Source organism: Pogonomyrmex barbatus, unplaced genomic scaffold (assembly GCF_055798465.1).
Source record: "Pogonomyrmex barbatus isolate J1 unplaced genomic scaffold, ASM5579846v1 scaffold2, whole genome shotgun sequence".
In the NCBI taxonomy this organism is placed as follows: domain Eukaryota; kingdom Metazoa; phylum Arthropoda; class Insecta; order Hymenoptera; family Formicidae; genus Pogonomyrmex; species Pogonomyrmex barbatus.
This window is the reverse complement of record NW_028297116.1, coordinates 1,001,971-1,016,940: the sequence shown is the minus strand read 5'-3', so window position 1 is coordinate 1,016,940 and position 14,970 is coordinate 1,001,971. Positions and strand designations below refer to the sequence as shown.

Below are 14,970 nucleotides of genomic sequence, written 5' to 3'. Positions count from 1 at the left end.
GGATAATAAGAAGCTAACAAAATCTGAAATAATTATATTCTATAATTCATTATATAATTTAGAGAATATAATACATGGTGAAATTTAAATAAACATACAATTAAATTATTTCCTTATAAATTTCCGCTTAAAATTTTTAATGAGTATACATTAAATTAAATTAGAATTTTTTCCTAATGAATTGGATTTATTGTTTATATTCAGCCGCGTCACTACTACTCTAGCACCATCCGTAATATCCTGAATGAATTTTAACATTTCTATGCGTACTTTGCCGTTTTTAATGTTATCGAGATTATTCAAAGATTTTTGTTTTTGTCTGAGACATTTTTGTCGAATGGCATTGTCTTTGTTATGTATATGTAACAAATCGTAATAAAACTCCTCTGTAATGTCCTGTAATTTTCTTGGCAAACCATGCTTTGACAAATCTCTTTGTAAAGTGTGAGGAATCTTATTTTCCCCTGTTGAATTTTTCACATGTATATTTCTGTCGGATTCCGCAGCATCTTTATTGATTACACAAGATCTTTCATCATTTATTTTTTCAGAATCAATTGAAAATTTGGTAGTCGATAGATCAGCTATATCGGAAGCTACAAATTTTTCTTCTGATAAGATACCTATTTCGGAATTTGTGCTGTCCGTTAATGTCACATTCTGTACCTTCTGTTCATGTTGTAATGCTTCACTACAAATTGTTGAGGGAAATCTGTTTGCTTTATGTCGTAAAACTTTTTGCAAGGCTGATGGCATTTGCTCAATGGTAATAGTCTTATCTGAAATTATTCTTGGTATATTTGTCTTCTGTTGAGGTAATTTAATTAAACTAGATTCTTCAGACGTTATAGAAATATTTTTTGTAGACATCTTACTTGGATTTAAAAATATGTTACTTGGAGAATATGGTAGCGAAGGACTATAATATGTCATCAATTGATCATATTTATCTATTTTTTCAGGTATAATACCTTTTTCTTGTTTTCTCATTTCAATGTCATTTTTAAATTTTTCATCTTGCTTATTGTCATTATTTTGCCATTCCATTTCACTAAAACAATTATTATTATTTTTAATGCTAGAGGAAACGCATTGATTCTGCCATTGTGACTGATACAGATTTAAATGATTTGCGTTACATCTATCATAAGAAATACTTGATTTATCCATTTTTGCATAATTTTTTATATAATTAATATCTACATTATATACAGTATCACTAGGGAAAACGTTACATGGCAATAAATTTGCACCATTAATTTCATGGGGATTTTTATGTTGGTCGTCTTTATTGCGTGGAGAATCGATCATTGTTATTAAATTCTCCAATCTCAATAAGCTTGAATTTAATAAACATTTTCCTCCAGCTTCTGTTTCAACTTTTTCAGAATTTTCTAAAACTTCATCCATTTCTAACTTTGTCTTTTGTTCAATAACGGCTACGCTATCTTGATCTTGTCGTATAGTAAACATTAAACCTTCCATTACTAAATCGGTAATATTAGAAGAACGCATAACTTTATCGGGTACGATTTTTCTTTCGGATTCCCTACTTTTCTGTTTACGAGCTTTATATAACTTATTATACATATTATTTTGTGATTGTTTATCATCTATATCCATTAAAATGTTAGTATGCCGCTTATCATTTTCTTTAGATTTTATATCTGTTATTTCATTACAATAATCTCTCTGTTTTGTATATTCAGACTTATTACTTATTTTCATGTTTGGAATATAATCTTTATTTATATTCTTTATCTCGGTCTGTAGATTATTTCGTATTGTTTCATCAAGAGTTAAATTGTGTTCTGCAGTCTCTATTTCTTTCTCAATGACATGTTGGTATAATACATTGCTAGAGTTTACAATATCTTTATTGATCATTTCTTTATTATCTAAATTAATTTTGTTATTGATAGTGTGAATGCAATCTTTTTCTATTAATTTTTTATCAAAATTGAGTTTATTTGACAACAGCGATTCGTTGGCATTATCTTTCTTTATTTCCGTAAGAGGTTTTAATGAAGAAAATATTTCATATTTTTGGATATCCAATACATCTAACTCTTGTTTCTGTATTATTATCGATTGTGTTTCTTTCCCCTCACTTGTATCTTCTTTTTTTATTTCAATATTTATCTTGTTTGCTTTTATATATTGTTGTTCTTGTACACTGTCAAGAGAATGTTGTTCTATCTTTTTTTCCCATTTTTCAGAATTACAATTTGTAGATTTACTTTCTCGAGTGTTATAAAATTCTGTATCTTGTCTATTATCAAAATGCGCTTCAGTTATAGTCGTAGCACTTTCAATTTTTTTATCTGTACTGTCATGGAAGATTGTAGAGTCTTTGATGTTATCATTTTGAAAATTAGAATTTATTGTTGTTTCATTTAACCTGACCTCACTATTATATTTTGAAATTTGATCTATTTTTTTAGTTTGACATATTGTTTTACTTGAAGACACTTTATCAATGGCAGATGTTATAGTACTATCAATTTTCTCTTCAGTATCCAAGGGAACATTCAAATCTTTAAATGTAGAACCTGCACCAGCTTCTTTAACAATGGGATATTTTAAATCAAATAATGAATGTTCCGATGGGTAAATCTTTATAGTTAATACAAATGCATGCGAAAATGCTGCAGCATTAGTTCGTTGCTGGAATTTCAATATCGCAAACATTTTGTCTTGTCGAGTCCAAGATGTACAATCTGTATTTTTTCATTATGTTAAAAGAATTTATACATTTAAAATTACAGTCTTGCTTCTCAAGAAAAAAAAATCCTCATAAAAACAAGAAAAGGATACTGTAAGTAACAAGAAGATGTTGTGTGCCAAATTGTTGACCTTGCGTTGGATTACATTTTATAATTCTTCTAATAATTTTTAGTAATTCTCGCCCATACGAAAATTGCATGGTGTTTCTGGAAAAAAACATAATTTTCAAAAATGGTTAAGATACATTATTGATACTTTCCTTTTTGAAAAGTAATCAGTAAAAACTTTCAAAAAATAAAAATTACGTTTAATTATCTTAAAATTATCTTAAAATTATCTTAAAATTATCTTAAAAATGTCATGAAATGTATAAATATCTAGAGACAATATGTCTGATTCATACATATAAACATCTTTAAGAGCATTAATAACACTTTCTATATATTTCTATACTTACTTCATTGTACGATGATATCTAAAGATAAACTTGTATATATTTTTTTTGTGACATAACCAATAAGAGCCAGGAATAGTTAACAGAGATTCTTTCTCTTGGTCGAGCCAATCAAGTTGGCTAAGCGTTCGTACATGTATTCCAGGCATTTTCTTTCAGGTAATAAATCTTGAAACAAGGGAACTAATCTTGTTGAATTTTGTCTACCAACTGATTCTTTTACAATAAATGTAAGACAATAAAGTACCTTTTGCTAAAATCAATTATTTGGGAGTTTAAATCACTTTATTTTTAGTTTACAACTATACATATATAGAAAAAATATAAATATAAACTTACTCCTTTTATGACTTCATTCATAAATATATCTTCAACTGTATCCCATGGCAAAAATTCTATCGATGTAAAAATGCCAAATCCTCTTTTACTTTCAATATGTATACCTACTGATTCTACAACCAATAATGTATCTATAAAATATGAATATATAAATTATAATATATAAATTACAATTTCCTTTCTTTTCAAAATAGTTCCTGTGTTAAAAACTTAATTTCTTATTAAAAATAAAAATTTTTACCTTCTTTGATGGAAGTGATAAATGATTTACATTGCAGTATCAAAATACATAATGATATGATCAGAGAAATTAAACTTCCTGATATAACCCATATAAAGGGAATTATACATACTAATGCTAAAAACAAACTGACATCAAAATGTCTTTTGCTTTGCAGTGAAAAGTTTATGATATTAGCATTTGATAGATTCGAGCTTGCTTTCTGTTCTAGCGTTAGCTGTATCCCATTGACATTTCTAAACAATACTTTGGTGGGAAGTTCTTGTATCAGAAAGTTTGACGACATCAATGATAAATGTCTGTATATACATACAAATGCTTCTGTAAATATTAAATTTGTTTAATAATATACATATAATTAGTGAAAATATAACTTTTGAAAATAAACTCTGCTTATTCATTGTATTTTTATTATTTTTTAAAAATATATTTAAATAATCCAATATACTCACCACTTATTTTCCAATTATATATTAAGTAATTAAATATCAGTATTTATAACATTGGAATTGCATTCTTGCGCAAAATGTAAAAAAACTTAATTATAAAGAGAAAGAGAGTAAATAATTAAGCGAATATAAAACATAACTTGTAATCAGCTCTCAGTAAAGAAAACTATTCGATGATCACGATGATCACTTAATGTCCGCGTGGCGCTAACGACATCATGGTCTAGTTTTCATCGAAGCTTCAATCCGGTGATTCTACTTTAATTATAAACATGTGGACAGAATGTCTGCGTTTAGCAGAAAAAGCAGTTTTGCAATTGTAAGATTCTTTAAGGATCGGCAGGAGTGACGGGCTAACTCCGACTTGATCTGAAAATGATTATCTATTTCTTATTTACAGTGCAGATATGTATCTGTACTCAATTATATTTTGTCTTATAGGCTGCATTCAGGGAGTCGATCATGTAACTTTTCCCCTAGGGCGGAAACGTGAAAAGTGAAAAGTTTCACGTGAACTTACGATCATATACGATTTTGCGGGATTATGTAACTTTTTCAAACGTGAAAATGTGAAATTTTTCACATGAACTTTTTCGCCATGTACCTTGGTGGCGGAAAGGCGGAAATCTAGGAAATTAATAAATATGCTTCGGAATTAGAGAAGATTAGGGCTGCGTTAGGATTAAGTGTACGTAATACATATACAATTGATTATTAAAAGATGTATATAATACTGTACCAATAAAATAATTTTCATTAGCTATAAAATCTGAATGAAACTATATTTTCTTGATTTCACTTTCCCCGCATCCATGCTATATACATAATCGCTGTAAGTGAAAAGTTTCACGTGAAATGTTTCAAGGGGGTCAATCATGTAACTTTACGTGAAATTTTTCACTTTTCATTTTTCACTTTTTACTTTTCATTTTTCACATCTTGACATTTCACGTGAAATGTGAATCGTCATTTTCACGTACAGCGATTATGTATGTAGTTTGGATGCGTGAAAAGTGAAATCATGAAACATAGTTTCATAGGTTTTACAGCTAATGAAAATTATTTTATTGATACAGTATTATATACATTTTTTAATAACCAATTGTATATGTATTCCAATTTTTAATAACCAATTGTATATGATACTTCCTAAGTGTCGGTCCACAATAAGTGATTTAAGCTTTAAAAAGTAAGAAATTGACCAATTATAATCGAATATGAAAAGAATACTCGACTATGATTAGTCAATTTCTTACGGCTTAAAGATTAAATACTTATTGTGGACCGACACTAACGCAGCCCTAATCTTCTCTAATTCTGAAGCATATTTATTAATTCCCTAGATTTCCGCCTTTCCGCCATTAAGGTATAAGGCGAAAAATTTCACATTTTCACATTTGAGAGAGTTACATGATCCCGCAAAATCGTACATGATTGTAATTTCACATGAAATTTTTCACTTTTCACGTTTCCGTCCTAGGGGAAAAGTTACATGATCGCCCCCCTGATCAGAGAGCGCTCAGTGATTTTTCAATATGATTGGTCCTTGCCTTTAGATCTTCGAAATGTAAGTGTAGAAACCAATCATAATAAATAATCACTGAACGCTCACTGATCTGCTTTCTCTGCTGAACGCAGCTATTGCTTCTTGTAAATTTTCCATTTTATCAGTTTGAACGTTTGAATGGAACAGTTGTGAGGAATTGTTTTTGTTGATATTATAATAGATTCGATATATGTGTGCTACATAATATTTTATTTTTAACATGTATATCAAATCGATGGTATTAGAAGGATTCAAATCCTATGGCAATCGAATTGAAATAAATGGTTTTGATAAAGAATTCAATGCTATTACTGGATTTAACGGTAGTGGAAAATCAAATATCTTGGACGCAATATGTTTTGTTTTAGGCATTACAAATCTTGGGCAGGTAGATATTCTATATCTTGTATTTCATAAAAAAATTTATTCAAAATATGTATATCGTTTGAACATAGCCTTATTTTTGTAATATGTTTTATGAAAACGATATTTGACTTAAAATTATTACAATTTTATAGTAAATAATAAATTTTTTACATTTTTTTTTACTACCATATTTATTTAATAATTGTCTTTAATAATTGCCATTATACATATTTAAATTGTACTGTTTAAAGTTAGTGCTATTATAATTTTTATTTGATTGTTGATATCTGTTAAATTACAGATTGATAATACCTTTAACACTGTATAATAAAAAAACACTATATAAGAAATATAACTAATGAGATTAATTTAATATAGGTACGTGCTACGTCCCTGCAAGATTTGGTTTATAAATCAGGTCAAGCAGGAATAAAGAAAGCTAGTGTTACGATAACATTTGATAATCGTGACAGAGAGCGTTCTCCTATGGGTTATGAAGAATATGAAGAAATCGCAATTACAAGACAAGTGGTTATAGGTGGTAAAAATAAGTATATGGTTAACGGAACAAATGTGCCAAATAAGCGTGTACAAGATATGTTCTGTTCGGTTCAATTAAATGTAAATAATCCACATTTTTTAATTATGCAAGGTAGAATAACAAAAGTATTGAATATGAAGCCAGTAGAAATTTTGTCTATGTTAGAAGAAGCAGCAGGGACAAAAATGTATGAAAACAAGAAACAATCGGCACTAATCACAATAGAAAAAAAGGATAGTAAATTAAAAGAAATAAATAATGTATGTTTTGATACTGTTTGATATTCATACTCTGATATCTTGATTTTACAATAATTGTTGTATTTTAGATTTTAAAAGAAGAAATAGGTCCCAAATTAAACAAGTTAAAAGAGGAAAGAACAAGATATGTAGAATTTCAAGGAATTGAAAGACAGCTTGAACACAATAAACGAATTTATCTTGCGTGGAAGTATGTTACTGCTTTGAATAATAGTCAAAAAACGGAAGAAAATGTCCAGATTGTACAAAACAAGATCGATTCAAAGTTGGAAAGTATAACAACTGGTGAAGAAGAAATCAAGAATACAGAAGTGAAATATGCTGAATTGCTGAGGAAAAAGAATGCGGTATGATTTTGATAGTTTCTTGATTTCTTGTTTTCTTTATTAAATCTATACTATAACTTATAAATTTGTATCTAATACATTACATGACAGTAATTGATAAAGTTTGTAAATATTTATCTAATAATGTAATTAATAATATTAAGCTTGTATGTATAAGTAAATGCAATATTTGTAAATGTATTATATAAAATAATATCTTTATAGGAAAAAGATGGTATGATAGAATCCTTAGAACAGGAGTTACAAGAATATGAAAAAAAGCAATATAAATTGTCAGCTGAAATGAACAGTAACAAGGAAAATATCAAAGCTGTAAAAAAAACAATAGCGCAAATAAATATCAATATAACAGATGATAAAAATATACTTACTTTAAAGGAGAAGGAATTAGAAAAAGTTGGAGGACTTTTTCAAAAATTAAAAGAAATGTGTCAAAAAGATACCAAGGCAGTGTTAGAGGCGCAAGAGAAATATCAGAAAGTCAGTGCAGGCTTACTAGAAAGTGAAGATGGTGAAAATGCCACATTAGAACAACAATTAATAAGTGCCAAACAAAACATGACGCAAGCACAAACTGAACTTAAACAATGTGAGATGACACTAAATCATAATAGGCAACAATTAAATAAAAAACAAAAGGACATGCATAGCACTGAGAATGAATATAAGAAATATAATGTGGACTTGGAAAAGAAAGAGAAGGAATTGAAGAATTTACAAAATGAAATGCAAAAATTAAATTATAAGGATGGTTATTTAGAAGATTTGAAAAATCAAAAAAATAAATTAATCACAGAAATACAACCACTGCGCGAAAAGTTAAATCAATTTGAATCAAGATATCCTCGAACAAGATTTCATTATCAGAATCCTGAACCTAATTTTAATGTAAAATCTGTAAAAGGCATCGTATGCAACTTAATTAATTTGAAAGATACAAGAGCTGCATATGCCTTGGAAGTTGCTGCAGGTGGAAAGGTAATCCTGCTCTCAAAAATTTTCAAAAATTTTTTTTTTTTTTGGATTTTCTTTATTTTATGAATGTTATTATATTTTAGCTTTATAATGTAATAGTTGATACTGAAACTACTAGCAAGAAAATTCTCCAACATGGGCAATTACAACAACGAGTTACGATTATTCCACTCAATCGAGTAAATGGTAGATTTATGGATCAACACACGATTAGTTTGGCAGAAAAATTGGTTGGGAAAGAAAATGTGCAACCCGCTTTGTCTCTAATAGATTATTCAAATGAAATTACACCAGCAATGACCTGGATATTTGGTCAAATATTTGTATGCAAAGATATGGAAACAGCCAAGAAAATAGCTTTCCATGAAAAGATTATGAAAAAGTGCGTTACTTTGGAAGGTGATCTCTTTGATCCAGTTGGTACATTATCTGGCGGTGCTCCATCAAAATCTGGATCAGTTCTATTAAAACTAGAAGAATTGAAAGAAATTCGGAATGAACTAAATCACAAAGAAAATCTCTTGAGAGATACAGAGACTTCTTTGTCAAATATTGCAAAAATTGCTGAAAAATATGCATCTTTGAAACAAAAACATGATTTATTAACTTATGAAATTAGTATGATACAACAGAAATTACAACAAACGAGCTACCATAAAATCCAAGAAGAGGTACATATTTTTTTTTTGTATTTATTTTGTATTTATTATAAATCAACTTCCATACTATTTAAAAGTTCGTTAATAATACATCGGACGTTATAAAATAAGTAAAAAGTATTTATATAAATAAATCAGATAAGTTTAACTCTAAATTTAATTTAGAATTATTTTTATTTAATTTCTATTAATATATATCTTTCTTCAAATTTCTTATATTTCTTTTCAGGTAAATCATTTGAATGCGGCTATTGAAGAGCTTACACAACGGATGACTGCAGCAAAAAATTTAGAGAGAGATAGCACAAAACGCGCAAAAGATATAGAAATTCAGTTAAAGGATGCAGTAAATATTCGTGAAAAACAATTAAAAGAAGCTGAGAATCAATTAAATACCTTAAAGAAAAAAGCGGAACAAAGTCGCAAAGAATGGCAAAAGAGAGAACAAGAATCAGAAACATTTGAACTAGAAATCAAAGAATTAAAGAAAAGTATTGAAAGTGGTAATGAACAATTGCTTAAAGCAGAGGAGGAAAGCAATAAATTTCAAGAAAAAGGAGAGTCTCTTCAGCAAGAATTGGAAGAAACTAAAAATAAAGTTACAAAATTGCAGAATAATATTAAAAAGCAAAAAGATATTATTAATCAACAAAATAAAGATATGCAAAAGTTGATAGCAAAAAAAGAAGACATTATTAAACATAATAAAGACCTTGAATTAGATATTAAAAAATTAAATCATGAAATTAATGATATTAAAAAGAGTGCAGCGGAATGTAAGCAAAAGGTTTTAGAACTCACCAAAAAATATGAGTGGATTGAGCAAGAAAAACCTTACTTCGGACAAAAAGGTATTAAGATAAACATCGCATAATTAGATGATATATTAAATATTATATATTTTTAGGTGGCATATATGATTTCGAAGTTAATAAACCAGAAGAAGTGGAACAAAAAGTACATAATTTGGAAAGTATGCGTGAAAAGTTAAGTCGTAATATAAACACACGCTCGATTAATCTTTTTGATAAAGAAGAAGAACAATATAATGATACATTAAAGAAAAAAAGAATAGTTGAAAATGATAAAAATAAAATTCTCGAAACGATTAAACATTTGGATGAAAAAAAGAAACAAACTTTGCTTAAAGCTTGGAAACAGGTATAATTTTTTATTGGAGCATTTGTTTCACATGTAGCAAATTATATATTCATAAGAAAAGGCATAATTTTTGTAAACAAAATTTCATTTATTGGATTATATATTATGTAATAATGTAAATTTCAATTTAATATATTATAAATATTAAACTTATTTATAATTTGGATTTGAATACAAAAGTATTACAATTACAATATATTAATTAATGTATTATTACATTAATGTATTATGTTTTAACATTAATAAATTAATGTTAAAAAAATATTGATTTTGCATTTTTTCAGATAAATAAGGATTTTGGCTCTATATTTAGTACTTTATTACCAGGAGCCGAGGCTAAATTACAACCACCAGAAAATGAAACAATAACAGATGGTTTAGAAGTGAAAGTTGGATTTTCAGGTGTTTGGAAAGAATCGTTAGGAGAATTATCAGGTGGTCAAAGATCTCTTGTCGCTTTATCATTGGTCTTAGCTATGCTTCTTTATAAACCTGCACCACTTTATATTCTGGATGAAGTAGATGCTGCCTTGGATCTTTCACATACAGAAAATATAGGTACAATGTTAAAGAGACATTTTAAACATTCGCAATTTATCATTGTATCCTTAAAAAATGGTATGTTCAACAATGCCAATGTTTTATTCACAACTAGATTTATTGACGGTATGTCAACAATAAATAGAACTGAAAAAATAAGATCTAAATAATTACATAAATTTTATTATTATGACAACACACATCAATATTTTGATATTATACAATTTAAGTGAAAGTATTTATAATATTCTTATATTGAGATACATTTTTGTGTAACTCGTATTAATTTGTATCTTAATTATTAACAATAAATATTCTTATTTGATTATTACAATAATTGTAAAGTTTATTAATCGCACAATAATGTATATATTAAATTGGAGAATTGGTCATGTTTAACCAATCAATTTTTGCAAAAAATTGATGATTCTTTATTTCATCTATCGTTAATCGTTCTTCTGGATGATATTTCAGCATCTACAATAATAATTTTGATACATACTCAGATAAAATTTGAATAATATAATTTTTCACTTTTTATAATTTATATATGCGTGCATACTCGTATGCAAAATAAATATTGATAATAAAAGACATTGTATATATTAAACAGAAGAAAATTGGAAGACAATAAAAAATTCATCATAAATTGATACCAAGATGTGATAAAATATAAACTTACACCATATAGCAGAGATCTTGCACTCTCCGATAATCTGCTAGGAATATTAATCGTAGAATGTGAATGAAATAATCCTGGATGTTTCTTGATAAATGTCTGATAAAATAAAAATTAAATTTTACTGTTAAAATATATACACAATTAAAATATATCACAATTAATATTTTACATACAATTCCAGTAAGTAGTTCATATAAAATAACTCCAAAACTCCAAATATCTGTAGCAGATGTAATAAGAATAGTCGGAGAAAACATTACTAATTCTGGTGACGAATATGGATATGTTAGTTTAGATAATTCAATATTGTGCTGTGGTGTAATATATGTAAGCCGGATATGTCCCGTGTCATCAAGAAGAATATTATCAGGCTTAAAGTCAAAAATAAAGATATTCTGTTGATGGAGTGCTTCTAGAGCTAAAAGAATTTCAGCTGCCCATGATCGAATTACAGATTCAGGTACTTGCCAAAGTTTTTGTTCTTCTATATTATTATCTATATTATTTTCTTTACATGTATATTGATATTGCGTTTCACTAATGCTACAATCACTACTTGATAAATTTATTTGACTAGATACATTTTCAATGTTATTTGTCTTACGAATGTGAACTAAACCATCAGTCGAGACATTTTGTATTGAAATAGTCTTTGAAATTGAGTTATTATACAAATTTCCTATTTTTTTATTTTCAAGCGAATTGCGAGCTGTGCAACTTTCTTTTAATATAGATGCATAAGTGTTTCTTGATATATTTAAATTTTTACTATTTTTTAAAGAATTATTGCCTTTCAAGTCTCTATTCTCTACAAAATTATTTATTAAAGAATTCTCTGCAATGATGTCTTTCATCTTCATATCAGGATTCGACTTATCACGATGAGCATTAGATAACATGAGATCTGATTTTTGAGATATCTGTGTGATGGTTTCAGTATCAGATGATAATGTACTTTCTGAATGTTTTAATTCTTTACGTTTATTTAATCGATTTGCAATGGAATTACTTTTCTCCAATGTTGCATTAACGGATTGTAGCAATTCTTGTGATTTTTCTAGCAATTGTATAGTAGGCATTTCCATATAGATTTCACTTTGAACACCTGTCATATATCGATGATCATTTTGGACTTGATTATTTTCCATAATATTTTCTGTTTTGTTTGGTCCACAATTGTTTTCACTGTTATTGGTTTCATTATTTATATCTCTATTAGCGCATATTTGATTCGAAGTTATATACGAATTGTCATATAAGTTGTAATGTAATCTTACAAAATCCCATAGCTTTCCACAACTATAATGCAACATATATAAATAATATAATATAATATAATAATATATATAATATTGTATTACATACAAATTATAAATTATACAATACCTTGCATATTGCAGAATTAAAAATATAGCAGTTTCTGTTTCAATACAGGCATATAAATGTACCATGTAAGGTACTTGTTTGCATAATACATAATTGCTTATATTGTTCTCTTGAATACAGGATTTTTCTGCAGTCTAAAATTATGAATTATTTATAATTAAATTACTTATAACTAAAAATTTCTTAAACTATTTTGTATTATGCCAAATTATATTATCTAATTTAACATCAAATATTAAAATATTTGAAAGATTTTTGTTTCTAATAAAAAGTACACACACGCACGCGCGCGCGCATAAAATGTATAAATATAAATGTATAAATTTATACATATATAAATATCTGTATATAAATACATATGAATAGAAATATATATATATATATAAATTAATATCTTTTACCTTGATTATTTTGTTACAATTTGCACGTATATCCATTACAAGCATCACGGATTTCATTATTTTAAGCACTTTATAATACTGAAGTTCTGATATTGGTTTCTTGACTATGGAAATATTGCAATTTAAATGCCTGTTATATAATTGCTCAGCTCGCGTTAAATATTTTGATACTTTATCTTTTATACTTAATATTCTTGTTTTATCTGTGTCAGACTTTACACCATTTATCAGACATGATATTCCCAGTTTGTACTGTGTAAAAGCTTCCTCATATTCTCCTATAGATTCATGTTTAAAGGCTGCACTTATATGAGCAGCAGCTATTAAAAGATATTGTGTAGATTCAGACTGTCTCTGTGAAAGACTTACTTCCTCATATAATGTTGTGGGATATGTGGAATGTGTATCATAATTTGAAAGATTTTTACTGATGACATTGTTCAGATTATCAAATTCTGATACGTTGCTAAATGTAGTGATATTATTTTTATCACAATCTTTATTTCCAATATGTGGATCATAATTTTTAGTACCTTGCACATGTAATTTTGTTATTTTGCAATTTTGTTCTTCTTTATTAATGTTGGCATTTTGTAAGTTAATACTATCTTGAGATTCATTATTTTTCTGATGTACTGTAAATTCATTGTTATTTGTACAAATAACATTTGATAATGTAGAACATGAACTTGTCAATATATTAGATGGTTTTGATAAATATGGAACTTGAAAAGTATCTTGCACTATATTATCATTTGCGAACACAGAATCATTTGAAGCGACAATACGATCATCTTCAGAGGTATCAGAGCTCAAGGAATGTGCGCAGTCGTTAGTATAATTATCTTGATGGCTAGTCTCAAAGAATGTTATAAAGATATCACTTGAATATAAGTATGAATGCCGTCCTACAAATTCCAAAAATTTCAAAGCATATTTCTTCCTTTCTTCAACAACTTCAGCTTCAAATCTACCAAAATATTTCGATTTGGGAAAAGTTGGAAAAGCCTCTTTTATTCCTAAACGTTTATATAAGTTACCGAGTTCTGAATGAAGTTTTTTGAAATCATTGTAACGTTTCCATACAGATACTTTTGATACTTCTTCATGAAAAGATTTTAGAAATATCTGAAATACGAAAAACTTAATATTATTGAAATTAAAGACATGACAATGTCATCAAATACTTATCCATCATACCATAGAAGTAACTTTGTAAATTGTAAAACCCTTTTTATGTCGCTTTGTTTCAGTGATTATAAAACGCCTTGTCCATTTGTCTTTCGTTGGTGCCATTATTTAATTGATATTGATCAATAAAATTTTTAATATTCTCATAATATTGAGATTTCTCATCTATCACAGAGTTACATGAAAAATGTAAAATTATTTGTTTCCTTATCTTATTACACATGTTACACTTGCAAAGCTAACATGACATACCCTCAATAATGCCTATTTCTTTTTTATTTAATCAAAATTATACTAATTTTTCAGGCATTATTTGTCACAATATTTACATTTCACAGGAAAAAACTACTAAATTATCAATCTTCTTTAGTCTTGTTTACTCCTATTCCAAATCCAATCATTTCCAACATCAACGATATATTATTAAAGACAGTCGATCTTATGGAAACTTGAAAATCCATTGTACGCTAACGCCCTCTTAAAATGTAACAGATAGAAATGCAATTACTCGAAAATAAAATTAATCTATAATAATTAATTTTAACAATAGATTTCCATATACCTATGAGATATGCAAAGGTAAAAAGACGAAATAGTAATAGGCGAAATTGTTAAGAAACTAATTAAAAATAGCTGTTTTGTGGCATGACTCTTGCTAGAGTCTCTAGTCAATATGTTTCTACACGTTACTCTCTAGCATTGACG

The 14,970-nt window shown here is 27.6% G+C and overlaps 3 protein-coding genes across 6 annotated transcripts; 1 reads left to right on the top strand and 2 right to left on the bottom strand.

The window, feature by feature from the left end:
* Positions 1-22: 22 nt before the first annotated feature.
* Positions 23-4,593, bottom strand: LOC105430458 (uncharacterized). Of its 3 annotated transcripts, none has more exons than XM_011644033.3 (6): positions 4,214-4,593; positions 3,762-4,082; positions 3,521-3,651; positions 3,185-3,364; positions 2,818-2,933; positions 23-2,720 (listed from the first exon to the last, which is right to left on the bottom strand). In XM_011644033.3, the coding sequence occupies exons 4-6, from the start codon at positions 3,328-3,330 to the stop codon at positions 151-153; spliced, it is 2,832 nt and encodes a 943-aa protein (XP_011642335.2). In that variant the 5' UTR covers positions 3,331-3,364; positions 3,521-3,651; positions 3,762-4,082; positions 4,214-4,593; the 3' UTR covers positions 23-150. The 3 variants fall into 3 exon arrangements, with proteins under 3 accessions (XP_011642335.2, XP_011642336.2, XP_011642333.2); XM_011644034.3 differs by having other exon boundaries at positions 3,185-3,349; XM_011644031.3 differs by having other exon boundaries at positions 3,185-3,434; positions 4,214-4,592.
* A 1,214-nt stretch (positions 4,594-5,807) lies between these two features.
* On the top strand, positions 5,808-10,942 carry SMC2 (structural maintenance of chromosomes 2). Of its 2 annotated transcripts, none has more exons than XM_011644039.3 (8): positions 5,808-6,144; positions 6,501-6,923; positions 6,992-7,270; positions 7,475-8,248; positions 8,329-8,916; positions 9,134-9,755; positions 9,812-10,065; positions 10,350-10,942. In XM_011644039.3, exons 1-8 carry the CDS (start codon positions 5,977-5,979, stop codon positions 10,773-10,775), a joined length of 3,534 nt encoding a protein of 1,177 aa, XP_011642341.2. In that variant the 5' UTR covers positions 5,808-5,976; the 3' UTR covers positions 10,776-10,942. The 2 variants fall into 2 exon arrangements, with proteins under 2 accessions (XP_011642341.2, XP_088932216.1); XM_089076090.1 differs by lacking the exon at positions 5,808-6,144 and having other exon boundaries at positions 6,603-6,743; positions 6,829-6,923.
* Positions 10,762-14,969, bottom strand: LOC105430460 (ribosomal protein S6 kinase-like 1). The gene is made up of 8 exons (XM_011644038.3): positions 14,828-14,969; positions 14,518-14,742; positions 14,275-14,430; positions 13,075-14,202; positions 12,674-12,807; positions 11,461-12,586; positions 11,288-11,383; positions 10,762-11,082 (listed from the first exon to the last, which is right to left on the bottom strand). The coding sequence occupies exons 3-8, from the start codon at positions 14,368-14,370 to the stop codon at positions 10,978-10,980; spliced, it is 2,685 nt and encodes an 894-aa protein (XP_011642340.2). The 5' UTR covers positions 14,371-14,430; positions 14,518-14,742; positions 14,828-14,969; the 3' UTR covers positions 10,762-10,977.
* Position 14,970: the final 1 nt, after the last annotated feature.

What these genes read in the sequence shown, in the direction of transcription:
- LOC105430460 (XM_011644038.3), bottom strand. Translation starts at nt 14,370, where the DNA reads ATGGCACCAACGAAAGACAAATGGACAAGGCGTTTTATAATCACTGAA. An exon ending in TTTACAAAGTTACTTCTATG is followed by an intron (nt 14,203 to 14,274) that starts GTATGATGGATA and finishes TTCGTATTTCAG; the next exon opens with ATATTTCTAAAATCTTTTCA. An exon ending in TTAATTCTGCAATATGCAAG is followed by an intron (nt 12,587 to 12,673) that starts GTATTGTATAAT and finishes GTTGCATTATAG; the next exon opens with TTGTGGAAAGCTATGGGATT.
- LOC105430458 (XM_011644033.3), bottom strand. Translation starts at nt 3,330, where the DNA reads ATGCCTGGAATACATGTACGAACGCTTAGCCAACTTGATTGGCTCGAC. An exon ending in AGATATCATCGTACAATGAA is followed by an intron (nt 2,934 to 3,184) that starts GTAAGTATAGAA and finishes GTTTTTTTCCAG; the next exon opens with AAACACCATGCAATTTTCGT. An exon ending in ACATCTTCTTGTTACTTACA is followed by an intron (nt 2,721 to 2,817) that starts GTATCCTTTTCT and finishes GAAAAAATACAG; the next exon opens with ATTGTACATCTTGGACTCGA.
- SMC2 (XM_011644039.3), top strand. Translation starts at nt 5,977, where the DNA reads ATGTATATCAAATCGATGGTATTAGAAGGATTCAAATCCTATGGCAAT. An exon ending in GCATTACAAATCTTGGGCAG is followed by an intron (nt 6,145 to 6,500) that starts GTAGATATTCTA and finishes AATTTAATATAG; the next exon opens with GTACGTGCTACGTCCCTGCA. An exon ending in ACCTTACTTCGGACAAAAAG is followed by an intron (nt 9,756 to 9,811) that starts GTATTAAGATAA and finishes ATATATTTTTAG; the next exon opens with GTGGCATATATGATTTCGAA.